Source organism: Etheostoma spectabile, chromosome 23 (assembly GCF_008692095.1).
Source record: "Etheostoma spectabile isolate EspeVRDwgs_2016 chromosome 23, UIUC_Espe_1.0, whole genome shotgun sequence".
NCBI lineage: Eukaryota > Metazoa > Chordata > Actinopteri > Perciformes > Percidae > Etheostoma > Etheostoma spectabile.
Window position 1 is genome coordinate 11,857,793 of NC_045755.1, and position 27,015 is coordinate 11,884,807.

The window sequence follows — 27,015 nt, forward strand, 5'->3', positions numbered from 1 at the left end:
CTGTGATTGGCCCTTGCATTTTGTGTATGACTCTGATTGGTTTAGCAGGAAAGTGAACGCCTCCAACAGCTACTTTGAGTTAGGTAGAGCATTGATTAAGAGTTAGGTCTTCCTGAAAGAATTTACACTGAGATACACAAGAATGTAACCCTTCGTTTTCTTTCAAAGGTGTAATAGCATGCAAAATTCCCAGTTCATACGTACCTTAGTTTTGGATAAATAGATCTTAGTAATTGGTTCAGGCTGCATGCAAAAATGAACAAGTAAAAAATAAGCTGTCATCAACGTGATCTCATAAGCTGTGTATTTATATAAACGTGTCGTAATACATTTTTGACAAAGTGATCAAATAAACCCAAATTTATAAATGTGGATTCTTTTGATTTGACATGACCAAAAACATTTACATTTGAATGTCTTTCATGCTAATAAGCCTCCCCAACAGAATGTATACCTGTCACTGTTTTTGTGAGTTATTAGTATGCAGTATCCTGAGCCTTTGTCCATGAACGCATTCAGTAAATTGACTGTACAGTTGTATCGAACAAGTATTATTTTTTGTATTCTTTCTTAGAAACTCATTGAAGACTCTCTGAGTGGATGATCACACGCAAAAGGGAATATTTAGGCTTTATAACAACAATAGGAGTCAGTTTGAGTGCTTACATGGTGATTAACTTCTCTGCTTTACGATGCACTACAAACACTTTTATATGAGAAAAAGGCTTTCATCATTAGCTGCTCTGTTTTTTTTTGACCAACCGTAATGTCCTCAGCAGTTTCTCTGTGTGTTTGCCGCAGGTTTACAGGTAGTGTTGAACTCCATAATCAAAGCCATGGTTCCTCTGCTCCATATCGCCCTGCTTGTCCTCTTCGTCATCATCATCTATGCCATCATCGGCCTGGAGCTCTTCATGGGCAAGATGCACAAAACCTGCACTCACCAGAATACAGGTACGCACACGCATACAAAAACATGCACATAAAGAAAGAGACAGAGGGGGAGAGACTAGTGTCTAGTGATGCAAATACAAACATGCATGATCAGACACATACACTTGTTTATTCAATGCTAAGATACATTTTGAAGCATGTATGCAACTGTGTTTGAAAGCATGCTTGAGTAGCCATATATTCACTCTTCAGCTCCAGAGATGGACACACAGGTGAATATTGTACCACAAAAACCTTTTCATCTGAAATAAAACGGCATACATCTTTAACAGTCAATAAGACATCACCTATCAGCCAACAGGGCAGGGAGAAAATAGAGCACATACCTTAAACTGTTTAAATGATAACCTCCATTAATTATTGAAACCCTCATTTCTGTTTCTGAGTATGAATAATTTGGCCAATAATTGAAACAATAGCTTCCATAAATGATTGAAACATATATTAGTGAAGGCCCTTAGGTATGAATGGACTTAAGTGTTGTTATGGTGATGTTATAGGTCCCATCAGAGGCATTACCTTTGCACTGGGTAAGTGCTGGTGGACTATACATCACCCTCGAGAGCTTGTTTTTTATTACAGTAATCGCTAAACACTTTTTCACATTGATTTTTCTTTTAGTTGTAGACATTTTTTAGATGTACTGAAAATGTAGTAGTAGTTATTTGATACTTCTTCTGTAAGAGTCCCGGTCATTTTTTGCATAAGTAGTGTAAGGTGACTTACAGTTGGACCACTTCCAATCCATATTGGATGGGCATGAAACTCCCACGGTGGACTCATCTGTATAAAAGATGTGCAACTATGTTACAAGACATCTTTTAGAAAAAGTCAAAGGTACAAAGCCTGTGTGCATAAAATACGAGAGTGGATGCAAATTACAACTCTCAAGTAACATATCAGTAAGTAACATCCCATCACTAAGCTTAGTTCTGTCTTGTCTCTAACAACCAGCAAGAAGCTAAAGGCAACACTTTAAACAAACCAGCAAATACAATAATTATTTTATATTTGTTTGCACCAGTTGACATTTTTAGATAGGAAGGATACAGTATAACAACATATCTTTATTCATATTTTTATTGTCACAGGCACCATTGCGGAGGAAAAGCCGGCACCGTGTGCACCTGATGGAGCTTACGGTCGACACTGTAAATACAACGGAACAGAGTGCAGAGTGGGATGGGAGGGCCCAAACGATGGCATCACCAACTTTGACAACTTCGCCTTTGCCATGTTGACGGTGTTCCAGTGTATAACCATGGAGGGCTGGACGGACGTTCTGTACTGGGTGAGCCGGACACCACAACAGTGTCTTTATGTGTGTATGGGTGGAGTGAGTGCCATACTGCTCGGTGTGTGTAGCCACCGTGCTGTATCTGTAACATCAGTGCCACATGAGTGCTTTTGAAAAAAGAACATTAAGCAATAACCCAAACACCTCTGTCAGAAAGGCAGGTACGCACACAAAGATTATTTAAAGAAAGACGAAGGCTGAATCAATGCAGACAATACACTGTGTCATTGAAGGCACAGATTCATTTGGAACGTGTGTAGAATCCCGATGCTTGATTCAAGTGTCAAGTGAAAACACACACAGCCACACACATACACACACACAAATACAAATACAGCCACCGAGGCATTGAAACACAAAAAAACTATCCCTTTCTTAGTAAATGGCCAGAAGCATGCAGCAGCCCCGTGCAGTTCTAGGTGATAAGGGCTCAAAAATCAGGAAGCTCCACCTTAAATTACATACACTTGTATGTGTGTTTTAGCTAGTATGTGTGTTTTCTCAAACATCAATCAGAGTTGTTGCCACTACTCTACTGCTGTGTGTTACTTTGCCATGATGAGACCCAGGGCAGTGGCAGTTACTGGAAGGTCCTTAATATGAGTGCACACTGCGGTCTGTCTCACCGCTGCAAAGCATTCATGTGGTACAGATGAGTGCCGGTTCTTGGGATTTTCAAAACATCACTTTTCAACTGAATGTCAACATTAACTGCTACAATAGAACGAAATTGTGCTAATTTACATGACGTATCTAATAGCCTCAATTTGAGCTTCTAATGTATTATCATTATATTTATCATTATATTTAGGTCACAGAGCTAAGTATCCATTTCTCTGGAATTAAAATGATGATAGGATCTCAGGAGGTTGTTGAACAACACATTTATGACGGTATTTATTTCGAGGATCATAAGACTAATCTGTCCATGTCAATGAAAAAATAATCAGTCCACTCCACAAATGAAATTATTTTCATCCTGTAGCTAGAATTTTGACTATGTTTCCTTATCCAAAAAAGATGGCAACAAGAAGTGACATATTTCCTTTATTGTTTTTTGCTTTTTTTGTTGTATTAAACAATTAATATACAATTACCTGATAACTACACATTTTGTCCATATTGTCAATCAACCAATGAGATCCAGTATTTTCTTTTTGTTTGTTCTTTGTTAGAGTTTGTTAGAAGGGGTAAATTACATTATTGGTTTTTAAAAGATCGCCAGTGATTTAGCTTTCAGAGAAACAGATTTTGAACTCTGAGACTTGAATAATACATGAGAAGCACACATTGGGGCTAGCTAACAAGCAATACTGGAATAATGAATGAATTATTAGATTAGTAAATGTTTTAGGAATACAAAAGTAATGGAATGAATGGTTACACTGGTAAAGAAGTTTGATTGATGCAAAGAAAATTGATGTTTTTAGCTATCCTAGTCTCAGTTTGGTGGCAACATTGAACTGTCAGAACTGGTTAGTTTTGGGTGAGTGTGGGATCTTACTGTACATACAAGCAGGTGCATGTGCTGGTCGGAAGACAAGAGTACAGCCAGTCTAGATGCTCTGTGTGTGTGTGTGTGTGTGTGTGTGTGTGTGTGTGTGTGTGTGTGTGTGTGTGTATACACATGGAGCAGAGAGCTTACTGGCTCTACACCCCTCCTGCAACTACCCTGTCTGCTGCAACCTCCTACACACTCACATGTGCACACATCAGTTAAATCGTACACTTCACTTATTTTGTTGTGCAGCCAGATCTCTTTATGATAAACAGGACCTTGGTTAGAGTACAAATAATTATGGGAAAACCGTTAGACAACAGCAAGCCTTTCATTCAGTTTGGGCCATTCATTTTCATAGTTTTCATTATGTCACATACTACAGATTTATGACAGATCCTTTAGAATAATAATCAGATATTTCACTTAATATCCAATTCTCGATGCTGAACTTCTCTGACATAACCTTGTCTACACCATCTACCATTTACATTAGCCCTAATAACCATCTGTCTTAAGCAGTCCTTAATACAATATCCAGATAAGTGTGTGGAATGTTTCCCTGCAAATTAAAATTGCCATCCTTATTTATTTTACTATTATTTTTAAGCCTCACATGCGATAAATTCTCTATAAAAGAATATGATTGGTTTATATGGTCAATGTAGAGTCACAGCATCTAAAACCATAAAGCCCCATCCACCTTTACAACAAACGTTTCCTTCAGGAATTGTAACTGTGTAAAGATTTTCTTTATAAGAGGTTTGCTGTTGAGGTGACAAAAGCAGTTAAGTGTTGTTTAGTGTGTTCTTAATTATGGATTGTCAAGGACCTGCTCTCCAACAGGCAGACAAAAGGGTTTATACACACACTTAAACATACAATACTGCCACTCTTGAATGCCAGGTCTTTCTATTGCTCTTTCAAATATGCACTGTTCTTTTCTTGTTTTCCTGCTTTATTTCCCTCTCTAACACGCTTCCTGCCCTTGACCTCTACTGCCCCCTTCATTATTTCTATGTCAACTTCCTCAAACCTCTTCCTCTTTCTCCCACATCTTCTTTCTTCCCCATTGTCCTCATCCCTCTCTTCTTTGCACCCCCCTTATCTGTCCTCTATCCTCCACCCCTCCTCGCTGTTAATCCCCCTCTTCTCTCTGTCTCCTTCTCTCCTATGTCTCTTGTCTCTCTCAGATGCAGGATGCTATGGGCTATGAGCTGCCATGGGTCTATTTTGTCTCTCTCGTCATCTTCGGCTCCTTTTTCGTTCTCAATCTCGTTCTGGGGGTGTTGAGCGGGTAAGAGGTTGTCCTGTTGTCATGTGTGTACAAATGTCTGTATGTGTGTCTGTGTGTCTGTGTGTGTGTGTGTGTGTGTGTGTGTGATGTGGCTGTACAGTACATAGTGTTTTGGATGTGATAAATGGCCATGCAACAAGACTCCCTGGACCAGACATTTAAAGTGCAATTTATGGTTGATTATTAAGGAGCCGGTGAACCACTGCAGAGTGGAATGGAATGGAAAAAACGCATGGTTTGCCACTATAAAAGCACAATATTGGGCATATTTGTAGTATTATTGTTGTCATTATTATTGTTATTATTAGGGCAAGTGCACTTTACATGCCAGTGTCTGTTTAAGTAAACACAGATTTTTACATATATAAATGCATCTTCTGCTGAATGTAACTGTACATAAACTTCAGTATATCTTATAGCATTTTGCTTTGAGTATGTTTTAGTTTTAATTTTAATAGTTTTGAAACTGTGTAAATCCAGACTCTCCTGCTGTAAAATTAACAGGCTTCAGCCGCGAACATCGTAATGCCGATCATCATCATTTCAATTAAGGATCTTAATACACACATTACAGGATTAAGGTAAACGTTACAGGACAAACCTTGGCTAATGGCTGAAAGTAAGATACTGCTTAAGCGTCTGCTTAGGCAGACTCTCTTATTTAGTCCACATGTTGAATAACATACACAAGCAACTTACTTTTCTCATTTGTCTTTCTTTTAGAGAAGTTAGTTGTTTTTGTTCAGTCCAGGCTTAGTTTGAAAAGACCGTCTTCCTTCTTAAACATGTGACTGCATTTAAAGATCTGTCATGTGTGTTGGTTGACATACATGATTGTCTCGTGAATGTAAATGTGCTGTATTTATATAGCGCTTTTCTAGTCTTAACGACTACTCAAAGCACTTTTACATCATACAGGATACATTCACCAATCACACACATTCATACACTGTGGCCGAGGCTGCCTTACAAGGTGCCACCTGCTCATCAGATAAACACTCACACACATTTACACTTCGATGTGCAGCAACTCGGGGTTCAGTGTCTTGCCCAAGGACACTTCGACATGAGACTGCAGGGCCAGGGATTGAACCACCAACCTTCCGATTGGCAGGCAACCGCTCGACCACTGAGCCACAGCCGCCCCGTGTGCAGATTAGCTTGCATCTGCTTACATTGTTTGTTTATGTGCAGCCTGTTTGTATAGAGGCACATGATGTGTTTTCTTTTCAATAAATGTCTCTCCAGCAGACAAGCTGGGGTGCTGTTTTACCTCACTCGGCCAAGTCACGCTGTTTTAGTACAAGCACCACCAGGCCTGTAGGGACACACTGGGGTATTAATAATTCACCCCTTTAGGCCAGCCATGGAGGTGGAACCTAAAAAAACAACAGGGAAAACACAACAGGCAAAAAAGGTTATTTTGAGGACAGAGTGACATCTGGAGGAAACATGGCATTCAAAATGTAAATTATCTAATGGAAGGCTGCACTGAGGAAACATACATTTTTGTAAATGCTCATTAAAAGCATTACAGTTAGCAGGTATACATAATTTGATAATCCGAGTTGAAAACCAGATGATAATTATAACAACCATAACAAAAATGATAATATAGTAATACTAGTTATGATAATAATGAGTTACAGCTCAAAATTTAAAATGTTTTAATAAAAACAACAATAAAACTTAGACTAAACTATTCTATTCAAATTACATTTATTTTGAAAGAGTAATGATATTGAGAAAGAGAGAGAGTAATTTGTCACAAAGGCAGTAATTATGTCCATTCCTTGGGAGTCTTGCTGCACAGTCTGTTGGAGTGTCTAACTTCTTTCCACAGTGATAATGCTGAAAAGGAATTGATTTCAGTGTTACTGAAGTAAATTAAACTGTTCTTTAACTTGTAACCCTCCTTTATATGTGCTCAAGCGATACATACCCATTTGTTCAAATCCAAGTTAAATATAGCCAGTCAGATATGTTGCCATGTGGCCCACTAAGTGACTCTGACAAATACCATGAATGCACCATAATCTCTGCAGGGATCCTGCAGAAGCAAACGGTCCCATCTGTTGGGAACTTTCACTTAGGATCTAACCCCGTCCCTGTTCCACTCCTCCCTTCCCTCAACAATCCTTTTTGCGCTTTCCTTGCTTTCATCCCTGCCCTCTCAATAAATGTTCTCTCTACTTGCCTTTCTTTTCCTCCCTCCATCTTTACTTTCCATCCACCTTCCATGATCCTTCCATCCATCCATCCATCCATCCATCCATCCATCTCTCTTTGGTCCCACTCCTCCATGCCTCCATCTCTCCACCTAGGTGAATGATGCAGTAGGGTACATGTGGCCCTGGATGTATTTTGTCACCTTAATCATCATCGGATCCTTCTTTGTGCTAAACTTGGTTCTGGGGGTATTGAGCGGGTAAGGGCAAGGTTAAAGGTCACTTGAGACTAACATCTCTCTCTCTCTCTCTCTCTCTCTCCTTCATGTCTTCATGCTGTTGTCCCTAGAGAGCTTCACTGTTGTCATTCTTGAAGAGAACTTTTTATTTCCGTCTACTTCCTGCTTCTGAAAGTAGATGGTGTTTAACTTTGTACTGTACAAAGCGTGTACAGGAATGTTTTGTAATTAAACTGGAAAAGTGCAACCTGACAGTGACATTCAAATGTATATATGATCTAGTGATTCTTATGTCCAAAAAGTTTTACAGTACCATGTGTATGTGAATTCATAGATCTGAACTAAATTACCTGCACAAACAATGTTAGTTAATACAATTGTAGCTGACTTTAGTGAAATGGTACTTCAGCATCTGTCCCTAGGACAATAGAACAGGACAGCTGGGTATTATTGGATTAGAGACCTTTTTGATATTGCTTCTAAGTGGCAATATGAAAAGTCTTATTCTTCACAACTCTCCGCTCTCTACAACTCTATAGTGTTGCCCTTTATAGAAAAGCACTCTTACTATTATAACATTCTTTGTTCTCAGTGCAGCTTTTGGGAACACATTAAAAAGTTAACCTTTACTTTGCTTAAAGTTAGGCTTAGGGGTTAAGGCATTTCAAAAATACTAGAACCCTTACCTGAGTGTAATTTGAATATGAGTTGTATAAACAAATCACAGCTGATTTTTTTGTGATCAAAAAAATATATATTTAAGAAATTGTAAACAATCAAGACAAGAACAGTGACAAACAATTACAAGCAAGACACTAAGACAAAGAATGCGTCCCAGGGCCAAAAAAAGAAAGAAAAAACAAATAATAATAACTAAACAGAGGAAAGACCGGATAGAGGGAAACAAAACAACCCACACAGAAACAGACACACACAACACATACATAAACAGACACACACACACAGACAGACACACACAAGACAAGGGACCAAACACCTGCGCAAGTTAGAGGTCCGGGCTGTTATTGTGGGAAATGTTTTACATTAGTAAATCTTCTACTTGTTCTGATGGTTTCTTTACATGCTGTATGTAGTTTATGATGTCTCACCCCTGACTGACTGATCCCAAATCTGACTCTAGATACCCACAGTGATGTGACAGGAGCATTGTGGGAAAAATAATAGAGGTCTATCTGGTCCAAACAGCTTGGGGGGTTTGGCTGTCTGACGCTTTGTCTGACTTCTGACTAATGATGCTGTCAACACACTACACAGCCTGACCTTTTACCAACTGCCTCCTCCATGGAGTGTGTGTGGGTCTTAGATTGGCATAATAACTAATGGCTAAACAGGAAGAAGAAGAGAGATGGGAATAGAGACCACAGACTGTAACAGAAACATTGGGTGTGACTGGGTTTGTCTGGACTTGATGTAATGTGTAAATAGAAATAATGGGGAGAGAGGCTGTCTTGAAAGAGAATTGGGGGGGTGGGGTGTAAACACTGGCACCTACAAACACAGATCAATAGGATTGGGTCTTCTGCTAATGTTCTGACAAGCGAGACAGTAGCAGTTTGTCCTAATGCTCATTGATCTATGGTGTTTGTGAGTGTTTGTCTTTGTCTGTGCTGTCTGTAGGTGTGATCTGTTCCATTATTCCTCTAAATTTCACATATAACACACACATAAATTATGTTTAAGCCTAACCTGTAGATTGACTGTAGAAATCAATGAAAATGGCATATAACAATCTATAGAGTTTCATCCTGGTCTTGCTCTTCAGGGAACCTGTTTAATTGAAATCTTTGTCTTGATTGCATTATATATGATTAAGAATAATCAGATAAGCCTTCAGATAAGTCTGAACCTTTTTCTTAGACTTCTTTTGCTGCAAAAAGTCCAACTTAATTTTTTTTCTAAAAACATACTGCATTTGCAGCTGGCAAGGCTGTGATGGTCTAAAGTTTACTCGCCAATGGACCTTCGAATGTGGATTTGTACACTTTTTTAGCTGCAAATGTTCCCAAGCCTCCCAGCTCCTGTCAGCTCTCATCCAAATGAATTATTTGGCTCCAACCTGACTTTGACCTTCCCCAAGTGCAGCGTTTAATCAAATGTTCCTTAATTCTTTCTTTCATCCTGACACCTCAAAGTAATTTCACTAGGTTTCGTCATGTTTCGTGATTTCACACTATTCTAACATGGATTTTAGTTGTCTTAAATTATCTTTGCTTATGTCCTCTTTACCCACATCACCTCCAAAATCCAGACACTTGAAAAAGGAGGCATCTACTGTATTACAAAGAAAAAAGTTATGAAAATAAGATTGCTCCATAATAAGTGGCTACAGGAGTTTAAAAAAATAAAATGGATTGCTCATATTAATTCTACATTTACACCTTTCAATCAATTGTTTCTACATGAAGAGTTGCAAAAAGATAGCTGAGGCACAAAATGAAGCTCTCAGTTAGGGCTGCACAATTAATCTAATTTTAATCACGACCACAATTTTGGCTTCCCACGATCAAATTTGCGAGATCGAGCGATATTCTACCGCTTCGTAAACCACTGTCTGATCATGTACCTGTCAGAGTTGTTCCCTGCATCGCGCAGCTTAGTTTCTAGATGTAGACAGTCACAGAGGACAGAGTAAAGTGAGGAAAATTCAACAGACAACAGCAGTGACCAGTGCTAGTTAGTGTCTGTTAGCTCACAGGGCTCTAGGGCTTGAGTAATATATTTCCTCAAGTGCACACAAACAAACCAATGTTGTTTTTATCGATATGGTTTAAGGTTGCGATACATGACCCAGTCTTCTGTAAAGCCTTGTCTGTGTTAGTATATTTCCTCTACTCTCTCTCCTCTACTCTCTGCGCAGCCCCGCCACACAGCGGCGCCGGTCCACACTACTGACATTTGTCTACAGTTTGAATTGTTATTAAAACAGTTGTATATTGTTAAGCATGAGAGGCAAACCTGTATTTGTACCAGTGTTTCCGCTGGTTACTCTGCTATCGTGGCCGCCACGGCAAAAAACACAGAAGAAGTTATGGAATGCAACTAACTTCAGTTTGTAGAGTAATAGCGTTTAAGAAAAAAAACGTGGGTAACTCCGCTGACCCGCCATTCAACCCTGGCTGGACCTATTTATAATGAGTCAGCCATCACTCTGTGAGTAGCATATACGTCCATCGCACTCCCTCTCTTTCACTAGCTCTTTTAATCAGTTATTGTTGAAAATAAGTGAAAGCGCTTTCTCAGAGATACATTAAAAATATATATACATATAAACTATGCTATTTATTTCAGATAGCTAATTTTCATTTACATTTGTTGCAGCTGTATGTCTATACAACATACAACTTCAACATAAGAAGAATGTAGCATAGTATGGATGTGAAAGCAGTTATAAATAGCCTATATGAGAAAATAAATGTATTGGTTAAAATCAACAAATAATCGTGATAATTAATGATGATCACAATATTGACAATCGTGATTATCATTTTGGCCATAACCGTGCAGCCCTACTCTCGGTCTACTTGTTCATCTTCATTTTGACCTATGATCCAAACCTCAGGGTTGTGACCAAAAAAATGAGATGGCAGACAACAGGTGAAAAGCTCAGTGATACAGGACAACCTTGGTGCAGAGTCACTTCTCCTCCAATTTGACAGGAGCAGGCGGAGTTGGTACAGCTGGTTAGGGATGCCCTCTCTATCCCCTCTCTCTGGGGTTGTACCAAGCACATTGCAAGTTGGAGGGGTGGACTGCAGGAGGGGTGGACTGCAGAAACTACAACTCCCTACAGCTTGGGAGCACCTGGGGCCCTGATGCCCTGTGACAGCAACAATTAGATGACTAATTTGCATGAATTACACAATTTGGACCCATCAAGTGTAATTCATTTTTTATCTATAATTATATTATAGACCAAAACACTATAATATGTAATTTTGTACAATATATAAAACAATGCAACTGTATGACACTGAGTAATATCAAGTGTGTGAACAGTCCTCTAAAATAGAAAAGTAAATACTGTTAAATGCTTCAGTTCTGCCATTTGATTTTTCCAGTCATCAGCAATGGTTGGCCACAGGTAATAATTTGAGACTACCTGTAAAAGCACACTTTTGGGAAAGTTATTTTGCTTTAATTAAAAACTTTCTCCTTCTTTTCAAAGTATATGGCATGTCTTTACTTACTGTATCCACACTTGGCCAGTCAGCAGGGGTGTCTCAATTTACATTTCCACCAGGCTTAATGATTAGAATGCAGCTACAGTGATTCAGACATTTTTTAAATGCCGGAAAGAAAGTTCAGACAAATGATGGTAGTTTAATAGTTGCAGCTCATTTGCATATTGTGTTTGTATGGAGGCTTATCGTGTGCTTAATAAGAAGTTCAAATGTTTACCAACATACAAAAATAACAGAATTAAAGTGTATATATTTGCTTAAAAATATATTTTGATGAAGTGGAATGATTGAGATGTGAATCTGTCTGTCTGCTTTTATCTGTATTTGCATACTAATATCTTGTCTCCTTGGCACAATTTTTCTCTCTGCACTTGACATTTTTTCTTTCTCTTTAGCAGGTTTTCCCTCCTTCCTGTTTTGCACCACTGTATAATCTGTATTATCACAGTATTGTTACATGATTTGTTTTGCAGCACTTCAGTCTAGATTTTCAGGTTATTTTTTCTTCTCCCTCTGCCCCCCCCATCCCTCCATCCTGCTCCCCTCCTCCCAGAGAGTTTTCCAAAGAGAGAGAGAAGGCCAAGGCACGTGGTGACTTCCAGAAACTCAGAGAAAAACAGCAACTGGAGGAGGACCTCAAGGTAGGCAGTGGGTTTGTAGTTGAGGCCCCCTTTTCACAGAGGATGTAACAGCTGTCACAAATCACAGTATATAACTGCCAGGCATAGAAAAATGTGATTAACATTTTAGATGGATGTCAAAACACCAACGGTTTAAGGCAGTAAGCAAAGAAAGGAGACCAAGGAGACAACATGCTTTACAGACAGGAAAAAAGAGAAAATTAAAGACGCAGCCAAGTATTTTTTTTTTTGTTGAAAGGGACTGCTTTCAGTACTGCTAACCAGTTAGTATTTTCCGTTTGTGTGTGTGTGCGTGCGTGCGTGCGTGCATGCGTGTGTGTGTGTGTGTGTGTGTGTGTGTGTGTGTGTGTGTGTGTGTGTGAATAAAGGGCTATTTAGACTGGATCACTCAGGCTGAAGACATTGACCCAGAGAATGAAGAGGAGGGCATGGACGATGACAAACCTAGAAACTGTGAGTACTACAGTGTGTGTTTAACAGTAATGCCAAAAGGAAGTGACAATCTATTTGCTTACTGCAATTTGCCTTGAGGATGACAGTGCATTTGTGCGTGTGATTTATGAATTGTTGTGTGGTGGTACCGGCAGTTAGTCTGGGTTTTGGGTGCAGTAGGACTTCGCATGAGACAACACAGTTGGATTGATTGTGTTTAGATCTGAAGATATTTTGCGCTTCGTGCAAACAAGAACTTGTGAGGGTAACTGAGTGCACGTATGGTCTGTAAGTAGTGAGCTCGCTGCAGTCTCCATCACATGGTGCGGGTTCATAGTGAATGAATGACTGACAGACTGAGAGGATGTTAATATTTATCTGCATGCTTTGGCTGAGAACCCTCCTGAGGTTTAACATCAGTTTAGATATTAGTGGAATGTTTTAGACTGCATCTAATAGTCACTAGCCACACTCTTACATACACACAAAAAACACACACACACTCAATCACTTATGCAAAATCTCTCTCTCTCTCTCTCTCTCTCTCTCACACACACACAGGCGCACACACACACACACACACACACACACACACACACACACACACACACACACACACACACACACACACACACACACACACACACACACACACACACACACACACACTCTCTCTCTCTCTTCAGGTATACATCCTTAGGAATGTGTTTACATGTGTTTAAAAAAAATTGCAAACAAAAATTAACATACTGCTACTCTCCACAACACATCCAGAAAGACACACATTGTACATGTCTCCCCAGTACTGAACTTCATTTCCTGAGGAGGGGGAGTATAGCACTGGCCTCTTTCAACCTGGAGGTATGATTTAAAGGAAGATAGATAGAAAGAGAGAGAGTAATTGTGCGAAAGAGAGGCAGTGATTTGACAAAAAGTGTGTCTGTACTATTTTTTTGCATGTACTGTTCAGTATGTATTGTGCACTATTTTATAAATGATTAGAGTTCAGCTTCCTCACATTGATGATGAATGAATGATGAGGACTAAATATGCAAAGGCAGAGCACACATTCTGCACACAGCATGCTCATCTTCCACAAAGCACTGTGGCTCATTCTGAGAAACACTGATGACTGCCAAGGGAAGAAGAAAGAAAGAAAAAAATTATGATCTAATCTTTCAGTGAAGCTCAAAAAATTATCATGGTCAAATGAGCAATGGCCTAATTTACATGAAAATGAGGCACAACACCCCTGTGGCTAATCCGTAACAAATCAACTTGTTTTCACCTGTTACCGTTACTCCCCTGGGCCAATCAGTGTGTCAAAAACCCATTAGCTGTGTGTGGCACATTAATGAGCAAACAAATACATTGTGCGGCCCCCGATTGAGCCAGTTGTGTTGTAGGGACAGAATGTGTAGAACAAGATAGAAATGTGTGCTTGACCCAGTGTAGTCCAATATAAACGTTTACATATTAGGGATGTGCATCTTTACCTTAGAAGACAATCTAATATGTATCTAGATACATGGGCTATGATACTGTTCAGGGACAATACATTTTGATATGGAACAATTCTGTGCAATTCAATGTTGAATCGATGTAGTGCGATTCAAGGAGACACGATTCAATCTGATAGATACAGTTAATCGTTTAATGTAAATTCATTTTTCATTCTAAATTAAAATAAGCTAATTCTATAAAAGAAGCATTGCCTACATTTAAATAAATATACATTTGTAGCAAGGACCAGGCAATAGCAAAGCTAGGACATTCTAATAGTATAACTTTAAAATTAATTTGCTAGCCACTTATAAATAACATATACATCAGATAAATATTAAATGAAACAGCCTCCTTGCTGCTGTGATCTTGAGTCAGTAACTCAAACATAGATCAACGTTATACAGCCACTGTGAGCACTCCAGTTCTGCATACAGTATTACAGAAGTACACATGAGCACAATAATACTGCAGACTTTTATGCCAATGTATTATATTCTAACTGAACATCTTAGAACATAACATCAATATTAAGTTAACATACCGAAATACATATATATATATATATATATATATATATATATATTTTTTTTTTTTATGCCAGTTTACTCAAATGTTTATGAACGCACATGTGGATGGATGATTCACAGACCGCAGCTAGTACGATTCACAATATCCACCATGTATTCATTTCACCCCTAACTCCAAAAATGAAACCTAACATTAGCAGCACACACTGTACAGGTGTTTTTTTTATGCAAACCCAAACAAGGACACTGATTGGCTGACCAACCCAATTCCTTCATCACACAAATTGCGAGGCTTTTGTCCAAATTCTTGGTCTTTAGATCGATCCAGGGGTCCCTGTATCATTGTAGTCGTATCTGTGATAATACAACCAGACTCCATTTCGTATTGGTGGAACTTTACACCCGTAGTACATAATTACATGAAACAACCAATTTACGTTTCAGTATTAAAACTGTGTATCAGCCAGGTGCAAGATTCAGTCCATTACTTTTATTAAACTTGGGACGTTAGTTCACAAAATGATTGATACATGATGAAAAGTTCTCTATCAGAAAGAGCAATCATCCCTCTGTTTTTAAAGGTGGAAAATCAAGTCACTCATCCCATATTGCTCTGTCTCCCTCTCTCCTCGATGGATGGATCCTCCTTAGGGAAGATGAATGAGGGCAGTTTGTCCCTGCTGCCCAGGACATTTTGCATATACCAATACACGCACACACTTTTACGTTAGTTGAATTGGACACTTAGAGAATAGAAGAAAGGATAGCAGAGTGAAAGATGGAAGGGAAAATAGATGTTGCGATATGAAAGATGGATAGAAATATACAGTGTGTGTGTGTGTGTGTGTGTGTGAGACAGAGAGGCTATCTGGGACAGAGAACATGGGATTTCACATTATGACCAAATCATACTATTAAAAATATTTTTTTTTTGGCATTTTTAGGCCTTTATTTTTGACAGGACAGCTGAAGACATGAAAGGGGGGATAGAGGGAGAATGACAAGGGCTGCAGGTCGGAGTTGAACTTGGTCCTGCCGCATCGAGGAGTAAACCTCTATACATGGGCGCCTGCTCTTCCAACTGAGCTATCCGGGCGCCCAACAAGTCATACTACTGACCACACACTCGTAGAGACGACACACACCTTTCTACGTGTCTGTCTTTCATCCCATCTTAACATGAAGAGCTACAGGGGCAGCATATCAATGTAGGATGTGAATAGTGTGTTCACATGATCATAAATATTTATAGTGTGAGTACATGTGTGGTTGTTTTTGGTGAGAGAGAAAGACTACTAGATGTCATTCACTGTATTGAGCATGAGTGATTGTGCATGCGTCAAGAGCATCTGAAATATGGTTATCATTTTCACACACTCAAATGCGATCCAATATAGTGTGATATGAATGGTCTGTTAGTTATTTATTTATTTATTTATGTATATGCATCATGTTCCCTCTGCACATTTTTGTGTATTTCCTGTCATCTCAGGGGTATATTGTATGCCTGTGTACGAGTGTCTTGCATGCTCTCACTCTTTGCAATCTTGTTCCTGCATGCTGTCGTCTTGTTTTGACATCCTGACACTGCTGTCTGTGTTGGTAGTGTCCCCAGCCCACCTGGGTAAAAAGAGCAGTAAGTGTGCCTGGTTCAGTCACTCTGCTGACTCTAAGGACGGTATGTGTGCCTCTCAGTGCTGTCACTGTTGTGTGTGTTTGCTTGTTATCAGGCTTGTGTGGTACGATTGCTTTGGTTGAATTTATCTTGGTAAATCTCAATAAATACAAAATAAGATATGAAGGGCTTGTGGTCAAGATGTCTCTTTAGGTGCACATTGGTTTACATATCCCGTCTATACACCAAAAGAGAATCTGGAGGATGGATGGAAGGATGAAGCTAGGGAGAAACATGTCAGGGTTATTTTGCTTTAGGTTCAATAAGATAAACATCCCTATTGAAACATATTTCATTGAAGACCACTCTACTGTCTGTTTCAAGATGATAGTCATAGAGATGTGTCAGTATATGAGTTGGAAGTATAGCATATCAAAATATGTTCAGTATATTTAAGATTTTGCCTTTTTAAAACTAAAGTATCAGCGTACTTCGGACCGTTCTATTGTCTGTTTATGGCATAAGAACAACTTAATTGGCTGTGGCTATTATTGAGGTCATCAAACAACCCCTACAGAAAAGTACAAAAAATAAAAAAAATGGTTGTTTAAAATGTGTGTTAACAACATGACACAGTGTGTGGAGTTGGAGGGGCTGCCTCCTGTGTTCATGTTGATTATTGTGATAAAGTAGGTCAAACAAGGTAAACATATTATAATATTTCTATCAAAATGTCCTGCTATGTATTTTTTATCAACACCTATTTGTGAGAGCTGTTTTATGTGTGTGCACGGTTGAATATGATGGTGCCCAAGAAGCCTGTTTTCTTTCATCATTACTATCATCTGAAATTTAAGCTAAACCAATTTAGCTAAAACAATCCTTGAACAGTGATTAGTTAAGTGAGATGAATAACTGTAATAACAAATAACTATAATACTTTGATTAAGGTATGAGTGCATGTGTGTTTAGCTGTGTATTTGTATATGATGTACTGTACAAATGAATTCAAAGAATATTGCTTGAACTATTCTGCACTATGCTTGAACAATCATGTGAATTAAATGAGCAGAACGATAGAATGGTCCTAGTGTGGAGGAGCACACTTATGAATGTACAGGCTCACAATGATGCAAATAATGTGAGAGAAAGAGGTGAAGTGGACGGAAAACATTAGATATTGTTTCTTTTTACCCAGGGGAATAAGAAGGTTTTAGTTTAGAATTGATGGCAAAGTCTGGCAATGGAACACTCTAAAACACTAAATTGTACAAGAGAGACAAGGGCAGTAATGCCGTTTTGCCAGTTATAGTAATACATCTGAAATTATAGCTGGAGTAATGTAATGAGGTGTGACAGTAAAGAGAGAATGCCATTTTTGCAGAAGCAATCATGTTTCTTCACAACAGGCTGTGTATGTCATCAGAGCCAGAGTACATGTGATTATTTGTGTTCGATTTTACAGTGAGTGTACATTTCCATATTTGTGCTGATTGTGAGTACCTATTTGTGTGTATCCATGCGTGTGTGTGTGTGATTGTGTTCCTGAGCCGTGCTCTCTATCCCCAGGTAAGAATCAGCGTTTTCAATCTCTTCGTGGAGCCGTGAAGAAAAATGCGGCTTTCCTTCGTAAGGCGTGTGCGTCTGTCTGCATGGTCCAGCACTAGTAAAAGATTTACTGGAAACGTGATTCCAGACTTGCAAGCAAACTGCACCTCCTCTTCCTCTTCCTCCTCTCCTTTTCCTTTTCCTCTCTTCTCCTTTTCCTCTTTCTCCTCTCCTCTCCTCCTGCATTGTAGTAAGCACCTTTTTCAGTGGCTGCCTCTCAACACTATAATGTAGTTTATTCTTATTGTCTCGCTTACCCCTTTTGTACACCTGCCATTGAATAATAATCTTATGGCCATATATATTAATATTATTTCACAGTGGAGATTTTTGCCACCAATTACTATCCCTGGCATTATTGCTTGTCTCCATTGCATTAAAACTTTGTCCATGTTTCATGATCCTTAATTTTAAATTCCATTAATCTAAAAGAGGAGTCTGCAACTATAAGTACAAGGAATATGGATATGAGGAGAAAATTCTATATTGAGATGCAGCCACAGTTTTCCTTAACAGGATTATAGGAAAGGAAACCGTTCGCATCTGCCTGACTCGTCTGAAAATAAGAGGACAATGTCATCACAGAGAAGAATTGAAGTGTGGTTTACACACTGTACATGACAACTAAAAACATTTTTTTACATTTACAATATTTGTGATGTCACAGTCCTCTCAATGTTGTTTCAGATTCCTTTCCCTAAAATCCCTCTGCACTGCTGCTAGCCATGCTAGCTCTGTTAATAACAAATATTAGAGAAATAGCTTCAACCTTTGAATTTTAGCCTTTTTATAAATTTCACCAAGCACTTGTCATATTGTTGAGTAGAAATGTAAGTTACTGGTCTTTCTTTTTACTGACTTCATTGTTGACTTCATTGTTGAGTGCTAACATGCTAACATGTTTATTGGTTGTTTTTACTCCCCAATATAATGTGACAATTGCCTAGTGAGCAAAAAAGAGGGACTCAAATTCAAAATATTACATTGATTTATTAAATTTAGACTGCATGAAAAACCTGATGTTCAGAATATTTTGTCTAGGATTTAAACTGTAAATTCAAAGTCACTTTTGGGCAGTTTGGGGTTTGTTATTGAAACCCCTTAAAATATCTGAAAATGACCAATGGAGATGATGACGTGGATTATTAATATCTGACTTAACCTCTATTTCAGTATTTGAACACAGACACAAAACAGATCTGTACACTGGTGAACATAAGCATGCATACATTTTGTCTCCCCCAATCACTACTTTAGTGGCACTTACCAAAATTGGTAAGAATTGATGAATCTCTGTTTCGTTGAAAAAGTGTGACCCTTCCATGTCTTTCTCATTCCCTCCATCCTACTATTTCTCTTCCTCCCATGCTCCTTGTTCCTTTTTCTTCAATTTCCTTCTCCATCTCCTTCCTCCTCTCTGCATCTCAAGTCTTTGGGGTTTACTCTAACAATAGGTATTAAACTAGTTCAGAGCTCTATTGAGGAGAAGGCACAAGGCTGGTTTTATATTTGAAAGGCTTTAGCCTCGGGAGAGACTGTAGGGCCCCGAGTGCTTTTAACTAAGTAGCATAGCAGCAGGTGGCACGTGTTGAGGTGGGGGAACATACAGAGTGTTCACAGCAGAGGACTTAATGTTCACAGAGACCATCATGATCTCTACAGCACAGAATTCATCCATCACCAAGCATGTGGCAAAGTACACTGTTCACTCACTCTAGCTTACTTTGATGTATTATGTTAGCTAAGCGCTTACAAGCCAGCTCATGATATAAAACACAACAACAAAATATACAGTTTTTATTAACGTTTGAATTCTGCAAATCCGATTAACTAATTTATATTAAATACATTGTAAAAATCCTTTGGAAATCTGCCATGGGAACTAGGTTGATCTACAAAAAGAAGCCCTATTTTTACGATCGCAGGTTTGTATGTAGTGTGTACAAATCTACTTTTGCTAGTTTGATGGCCAAAAAAAAGGGTCCATGTGCAAGGCGCATGGTGTCAAAAGAGTTGTACTTAGTGTCTTTGTTAATTCATAGGTGGGTTTTGGGTGTAACATGCAACAACCAATCAGGTTGTCATCTCCTATTCCCTTTAACAGCCAGGCACGTTTTTACCCTTGGCGCATTGCTATTAGGATGATAGCAATATGCCAAGAATTCACCTGAACACACCTCCCTGTAAGACTAGCATGTCCACGGGCGCAAAGATGGGCCCTTTATGTCAAACCTGGACACTTTTTGTAGTTTTTATGTTTACAGTCAGGTCTTTAGAATGAGGAATGGCAGATGATTGGCTACACATTCACCATGTTTTTCATTTTTTTATATATGTAACTTTACACTGCAAAGTCGATGGTGTCGTAAAGGACGCCAGTGACCTCACTTATTATGTTATTTTAATATTTAACTCTCCACATCCATACAATGCAGAGACTTACTTTTTTGTTTAGAAGCATAGAAATGCGCTGTTTTAACAAGGTTCTCCATGCGATTGTGCATCAACCATAAACTTAAATTGAGCATGGAATTATTTTGGATTTTGGATTGCAGTGGTAGCAGAAAGTGATCGCTTCACTGACCAACCAAAACCTGGTCAAAAGTCAATAGCGCAGCATTTCATTGTTATTTTAACAGCGCATTAGTAAAATGCGCCTAGGCTTATACACAGCACGCACACACTGTGCTTGTTACCCACAAACTGGGAAGTGCAGCAGCACACAAACATGCAAAAGATTACAAATAAAAATATTAAGGTGCAAATCCGCCATTACAATATTCTTACTGCCACCACCATCTTGGCTTTGGACATCAGACTGCTGGCTGTGTCGACCAATCAGATGAAGGTATGTCATGAGACAGGCAGCTTGCTCAGCCTATAGATAACCCTGATAACCAGATATAAGCAAGAGGGCCTTGAATGTAGTCTCTGTGTATTGCAAGCAGACACAGGCAGGTCAGATGCAGCCCTGGATGTGTAAATGAGTTTGATTTGAGTCTGATGTCTAATAGGAGACAGGAAATGCAATGAAGATTATGCATCTAACTTTTTAGATAAAAGCGTATGTACTTTTCTGGGAAAAAACATTTAAATAGTTTTATATTTATATTAGTTCCAGTTATTTTTGTTTCCCTTGATTACCAAGACTTGGGAGAACAATTTTCAAAAGCCAAAAGTATTGTTTTATTATTTTTCTCTATGTGATTTCAATACATTTATGTGAGATTCGATTTTCGTTTTTCCAGATTTTTTTTGGATTTTTTTTTATAGTCATTAATGTGACATCCCCGCAGCATACATATCCTGATAGCCCAGGTTGTTTTGAAAAAAAGGTTATACAGGTTGGCATTATAAAATCTCAGTAAGCATGCATAAAATACAAGATGCATTGAGATTCATATCAATTTCTGACTCTGGTACCCAGAGGGTGTTACAATAAGTGTTTGAGATGACAGCGACTGGAGTGCGGCTTATTTCCAAAGGCAGGCAAAGACTGACAGAAACAATAAAAATCAACTTATTACTTCATATCAGTCTCTAAAACAGCCATCCCCTTATTCATCCCATGTTTCCCTCTCCCTTTATCTATACCTCCCTCGATGCTTCCATTACTCCCTCCCTTCAACTTCTTTATATTTTCATTTCATTCTCCTTCTTTTTCCTCCCTTCCATCATGCTGCCAATTTATATTACATCATTCTCTGTCTCCCATCTTCCCGGTATTTATCCTTCCATCTTTACACACCCTTACACTTGTCCTAAAATAAGGACAAAGTGACACTGTGCACTCTCTCTGTGGCTTTATAAGCAAAGAAAGATTGCGCTCAGTGAGCTTCCTACCTGTTTACCCATCTGCAAAAAACCACAGAGGTAATGAACTTATTTTCAGATGTTTACACTGGAATAAATCCTGCAAAAGCTCTCACTGCTTGATTAAAGTTAAGAAGACTGAATAACAGACATTACAAAGTTTTTTTCAAAACCTTGGCTACAATTAAGCTCCATCATCCCCTGCAACGTTTGCAGACCAAAGACCAAAATCTATAGCCTGTTTTCCTTTCAATCTCCATGAGCTGTAAAATCACAAAAGGGTTTTGTTCACAGTTTAGTTAAGCAATCCTTAGAAGCTTAGCTGTTGAAGAGGTTTTGTCCCAGGATCGCTAACTGGTAAATATAAAACGTAGTGTGTAATTAGGCAATCAATGCAAATAGTATATTTGTATAAAATAGTTTTTTATAAACTTATAGATATTTGATTAAATTGTTTTAACAGTGTTTGACCCAGAATTCAGTGAAGCTCCCCAGTACTTACCTATGTGTGTGTGTGTGAGCGTATGTGTGAGCGTATGTGTGTGTTTGTAAAGTTGAATGACATTTTGGAGTCTTCAGTGTTTTGAGCTCAGGGTTTAGAGCAAGCAATGCAATAAAAAACTGTGTAAGAATTGTGTAAGTGAGGATGTGTATCCCATTTCCCTGTCCTGTTAATTCATCTTTCTCTGTCTTTTTCTGTCTTTCGTTCTATATCTGTCACTTCTTCTCCTTGGGCTCTGCTCCTCTCTGTCTCTCAGTGAGCATGCCAGCCAGTGAGAACGAATCAGTCAACACAGATAACGCCCCAGGGGGAGACGTGGAGGGAGAGACCTGCTGTACCCGCCTAGCGTAAGTATCTTACCTTTCTCATACACACCTCTCCTTGTTCTATCCCTCAGCTCTCACAGTCAGCAGCTTCTGTCAATCCCAATGTTGATTGGGATTAGAACTTCAGTAGTACAAGTGGCCCGACCTGCCTCTATCCTTCACTGATCTCGCAAAGCCAGACCTCAGTCTCATCAAGCTCACAGAGGGTTTGGAAGAATTCATGCATTAACGCTGGTTAGAGGAGACTGACAGTAGGTTGTCATCATACTCCAAACTGATACAACTTTAATAGGGAGAAGTCAGATGGATCAGAGGAGACAACTAAACGGAGTTGCAATTCCCAGAGGTGGTCATTTTTTATTTTCACAGCCAATTGACTAATTTTCCCCCAAAAAAAATCTGTGGCCTTGATGAAACGTAGGTTGGGCTAAGAGGATTGGATCCTACACTAAACCACAGTGCCTTATTATTTTTTTCTAGTATACCACACTTAAACAACGCAGTTGAATTCTGTAATTGGTTCTAAGAATAGTTGCTATATTTTTTTTTTTAAGAAAAAATGTCATTCCAAAAAGCTTATTTTCGTTAGATAAGAAATACAGGTTTACAGTTTGTACACTGCACTGTCTTTTTAAGTAAATATATTCATTGTTACTTCCGTTTTACTTGTAAAGTAACCTACTTGTCACTGAAAAGGTCTGTGACATTTTTCTTTACAGAAGGCATTATATAATTTCGAGACCGAGAGAAGAAGCCCATTTCCAGAAGTCAAAGTCCCATTTTACTCTTATAGTACAAAGAAAGCTTGACCATCATTTGGGACTAAACAAAAACTAGAAAAGCAGGACATCTATCATGGCTACATCTAATCCAATTTTTTCCTTTTGCTCTCTCTGTCTGTTTCTGCTCTTTCGTTCTCACCTTTTGTGTGTTTGCTGGTGAAGTGCTTTCCTCCTCCCCTGTGGGAGCTCACGAACAGCTGACTCACATGCTCCTGCTTCCCCCTATCCTTTCATTTCTACATTATTCAAACAAGTGTGTTGCTTTCTTTCTTAGACACGCACAGGAGCCATGACCCCCAGCGGGCCCACTTGAGCACACACGAGCAAACACGCCTACATACAAAACTGTGCCATACTGTGAACGTAGCAGAATTAAATAAAGAACGTTGTTGTTCAGTATGAAATAGACAATTTATAGGTGAAATCAAACTGATTCAAGGACATTCATGACCAGAGGAACAATAAGGCCAGTTTGCACACTTTGATGGCACATTGTTGTTTATCTGTACTCTTGCTATCCATTTTTTACTTTATTTTTTGTTATGTTGTTTGTGTTTATTGTCCAGTCAGATCCAAACAACTCAAAGCAAAGGATACATTATTTGTGATTCTTCAGGAGGTGCAACAAACCCAATATATAATATCAAATGCCAAATAGAAGTTGTAGTAAAACAATAATTTTGTTGCCTATAAATTAATGCAATTTGTATAAAACCTGATACTTTCAGTGGTTGTCAGTTATTTATTCCATTGCTATGGAGACAAACGTCTGGTTAGGAGCTACTTCGACGCCCGCTGATCTCCAAAATCAAGACGGACACATGGAGAGAAAAGACATGTGTACTGTCAGCCTCCATATCCAGCCAGTCAGTCATTTTATTCTATCGTTCAGTCAGTCAGTGAGTCATTTTATTGCTTTAGTCAGTCAGTTGGTCAGTCATCCAGCAGGTCAGTCAATTTATTTGCTTTTACAGACAAAATCAGTACACTGTTGCCCATTTATTTTTAGTCTCAAAATGAATGTAGAAGCAATAAAATAAAATTTAAATTCAACAAAGAGAGCCGTAACGCTACTAACATACACATCATTGAATATGGTCATCACATTCACCAATTCATCCTTTGTACTGTTTTGTGCGGGTTGGTTATCATTTAACAACACTTGGCTAAGAGAGGAAGCCAATAATGTCTCTCCTGTCCTGTCCTGTCCTGTCCTCTCCTCTCTTCTCCTCCCCTCTCTCCTCCTCTCCTCTCCTCTCCTCCAATGTCTTCCATAATCTATTGTCTTCCGTACTTTATCGTATGTACCTTTTGCCGTTACAGTGGTGAACAATCAAAAGACATTTTTCTATTAATACATTGTGTATTTTTCACACCAGGGCTGATTGGAGGAAACCCAAACTTAAAGCATTATTTTTGTTTTGACTGGATGCCACTGTATGCACATGTATGTGTTTGCTTGGGGTGATTTGTTCAGAAGAAAAGTGGGTGATTACTGATTACTGATGTTCATTCAGTTCTGTAGAGAAAATAAAAGACTGACTACTTTTGTGCTAGTGTAGTTCACCTTACTTTTTAAACTAGCAAATGTTTACCAGGTGATATAAGGTAATTGCATCTCAAAAGGGCAGGAAAGATTAGACCCACACAACTAATTTGTACAGGGAACATTTTTGCTAAGGAAAATATTCCTTTCAAATCACCCCTTTCATGTTGTGTACCTGTCTATATTTTGTGTTGTGTGTGTGTGTGTATAATCCATTCTGTTTTCTGTGTTCCAGAAATAGGATCTCCAAATCCAAGTTCAGGTTAGTACATGTTGTTTACCATAGTCTTTTAATCCACCTACTGTATTATATCTACTACTGTGTGTGCGTGCGTGCGTGCGTACGTGCGTGCGAGAATGCGTGCGTGCGTACAGTAGTACACAGGAAACACAAGAGACTGATGGAAAGAGAGAGACATGCTCTTTAAAGGAATAGTTCAACTTTGGGAACTTTCTTTGTAACAGAGTTAGAAGAAGGTAGTAGTAGTTTCTTTTTTGCAAGGAGTTAGATGAGAAGCTCAATATCAAAAATAGGAATCCACAGCCGGTAACTTCAAGGAAGTTAACACTTGTCAATGGAGAGTGGCCAGACTCTGTAGAAATGAAATGTATGAGAGTCTGGTACGACCAGGCTAGTATTGTGCCTCATTAGTGCCAGGAAATTATTGTGTTACTGTAACACAGGTTGTTTTGAAAGGCCAGATCAGATGTTTTCACAAATTACAACCACAGACATTAAAAATTACATTTCCGTAAGTATGCATGTCCGCCTGTGTTGTGGTACATTTAGTAGGTGCATCATGGATAAAAGCCGCTGTGTGCCATAACTGATTCTAAATAGCTCTCAAACACACACACACACACACACACACACACACACACACACACACACACACACCCACATCACACACACACACACACACACACACACACACACACACACACACAAACAAAAACAGAATATTGGTGAATCATAAATTTGGAACAGACAGAGAAGAATAACACTTCCTGGTGATCTGTGTTGATCAGTTTTAAAAGACATCTTGCAGCTACAGTCACAGTACAAATCTCTTTGCAACCATGGTGGTACCAGAGGAAAAAGTGGTCAACTACAAATATTCTATAGATGCCCACAACAAAAAAGACAAATACTTAATTAGGCAATTTTTGGGTTCATTTAGTTGTCATGAATAAAAGCTAATGAACGTCCGTTACATTCAAGCTATTGCCAAATGAGTTGATACAAAGCTGATTTTAGCGTCACAAAATTCTCTCTGTATTTCTCAGCATGGCTATGTTTAGAAAAGGGTGTAGTCCATGTGACTTTCGCGCACAGAAAATCGAGCGAAGATAATTGCCTCTTCTGAAGAGTCCATCATGAGCTACTACACTTTAAGTTACTGTGAAAGCTGTGGTACACTGCTGATCTTACATTATAAGAATTGTTGTGGACAATTAACTTCTTGTTTAAATTCACTTTGTTTTAAGGCAGTCTATCATTAAGAAATGAGTGTCTCCTCATTAATTTTTAGGATAATTTGGAGCAAATACTTGTAATTACATGCTGCCATTTTGTCACTGAGAGAATACTGCACAAATGGCTGGACTAATACCATTATGAAGCTTTGAGTGGATTGGTTCACATGTGACTGTATTGTGTGAAGCTGGCAATTACCAGGAACAATAACTTTTATTTTTCATCTGTAGAGGGCAGGAAAATGGAAAAAGACCTTGTGTACATAACTCTGAACAACATGTTGAATTTCCTAGAATAAGCGTTCTTTTTTTCCTGCATATATCATTCTGCAACAAAGCTCTTCATTGTGGCATTTTCTTGGTGTGAAACATCTTTGAGGATGACTAACTGTTCCACAGCTCTGCTCTCAAACAACAGACAACCGTCGGCCAAGGTGTGATGTCATCACTACTCTGTAGACGGACTAATTAACTCGTTTCCTCTCTCTCATCTGCTATTTTTTATTCACTCTCTTCTTCACTTGTTTGATCATTATTTTGTTTTTCTCCTGTTTTCTTCTCTCATGGGCCCTTGCTCTTCCTATTT

At 38.7% G+C, this 27,015-nt stretch overlaps 1 protein-coding gene across 9 annotated transcripts in view; it reads left to right on the top strand.

The window, feature by feature from the left end:
* The window catches only part of cacna1c (calcium channel, voltage-dependent, L type, alpha 1C subunit), a 199,899-nt gene that overhangs the window by 133,236 nt on the left and 39,648 nt on the right, over positions 1 to 27,015 (top strand). For 6 of the 9 annotated variants that reach the window (XM_032504750.1, XM_032504753.1, XM_032504751.1 and 3 more), the window contains exons 6-13: positions 802 to 954; positions 2,046 to 2,245; positions 4,943 to 5,046; positions 12,209 to 12,296; positions 12,665 to 12,749; positions 17,946 to 18,005; positions 22,556 to 22,646; positions 25,189 to 25,215. In XM_032504750.1, coding sequence (XP_032360641.1) covers positions 802 to 954; positions 2,046 to 2,245; positions 4,943 to 5,046; positions 12,209 to 12,296; positions 12,665 to 12,749; positions 17,946 to 18,005; positions 22,556 to 22,646; positions 25,189 to 25,215 — 808 coding nt within the window. Of the gene's footprint in view, positions 1 to 801; positions 955 to 2,045; positions 2,246 to 4,942; positions 5,047 to 7,370; positions 7,475 to 12,208; positions 12,297 to 12,664; positions 12,750 to 17,945; positions 18,006 to 22,555; positions 22,647 to 25,188; positions 25,216 to 27,015 lie in introns of all 9 variants that reach the window. The other 3 variants (XM_032504752.1, XM_032504757.1, XM_032504758.1) reach the window with 2 other exon arrangements.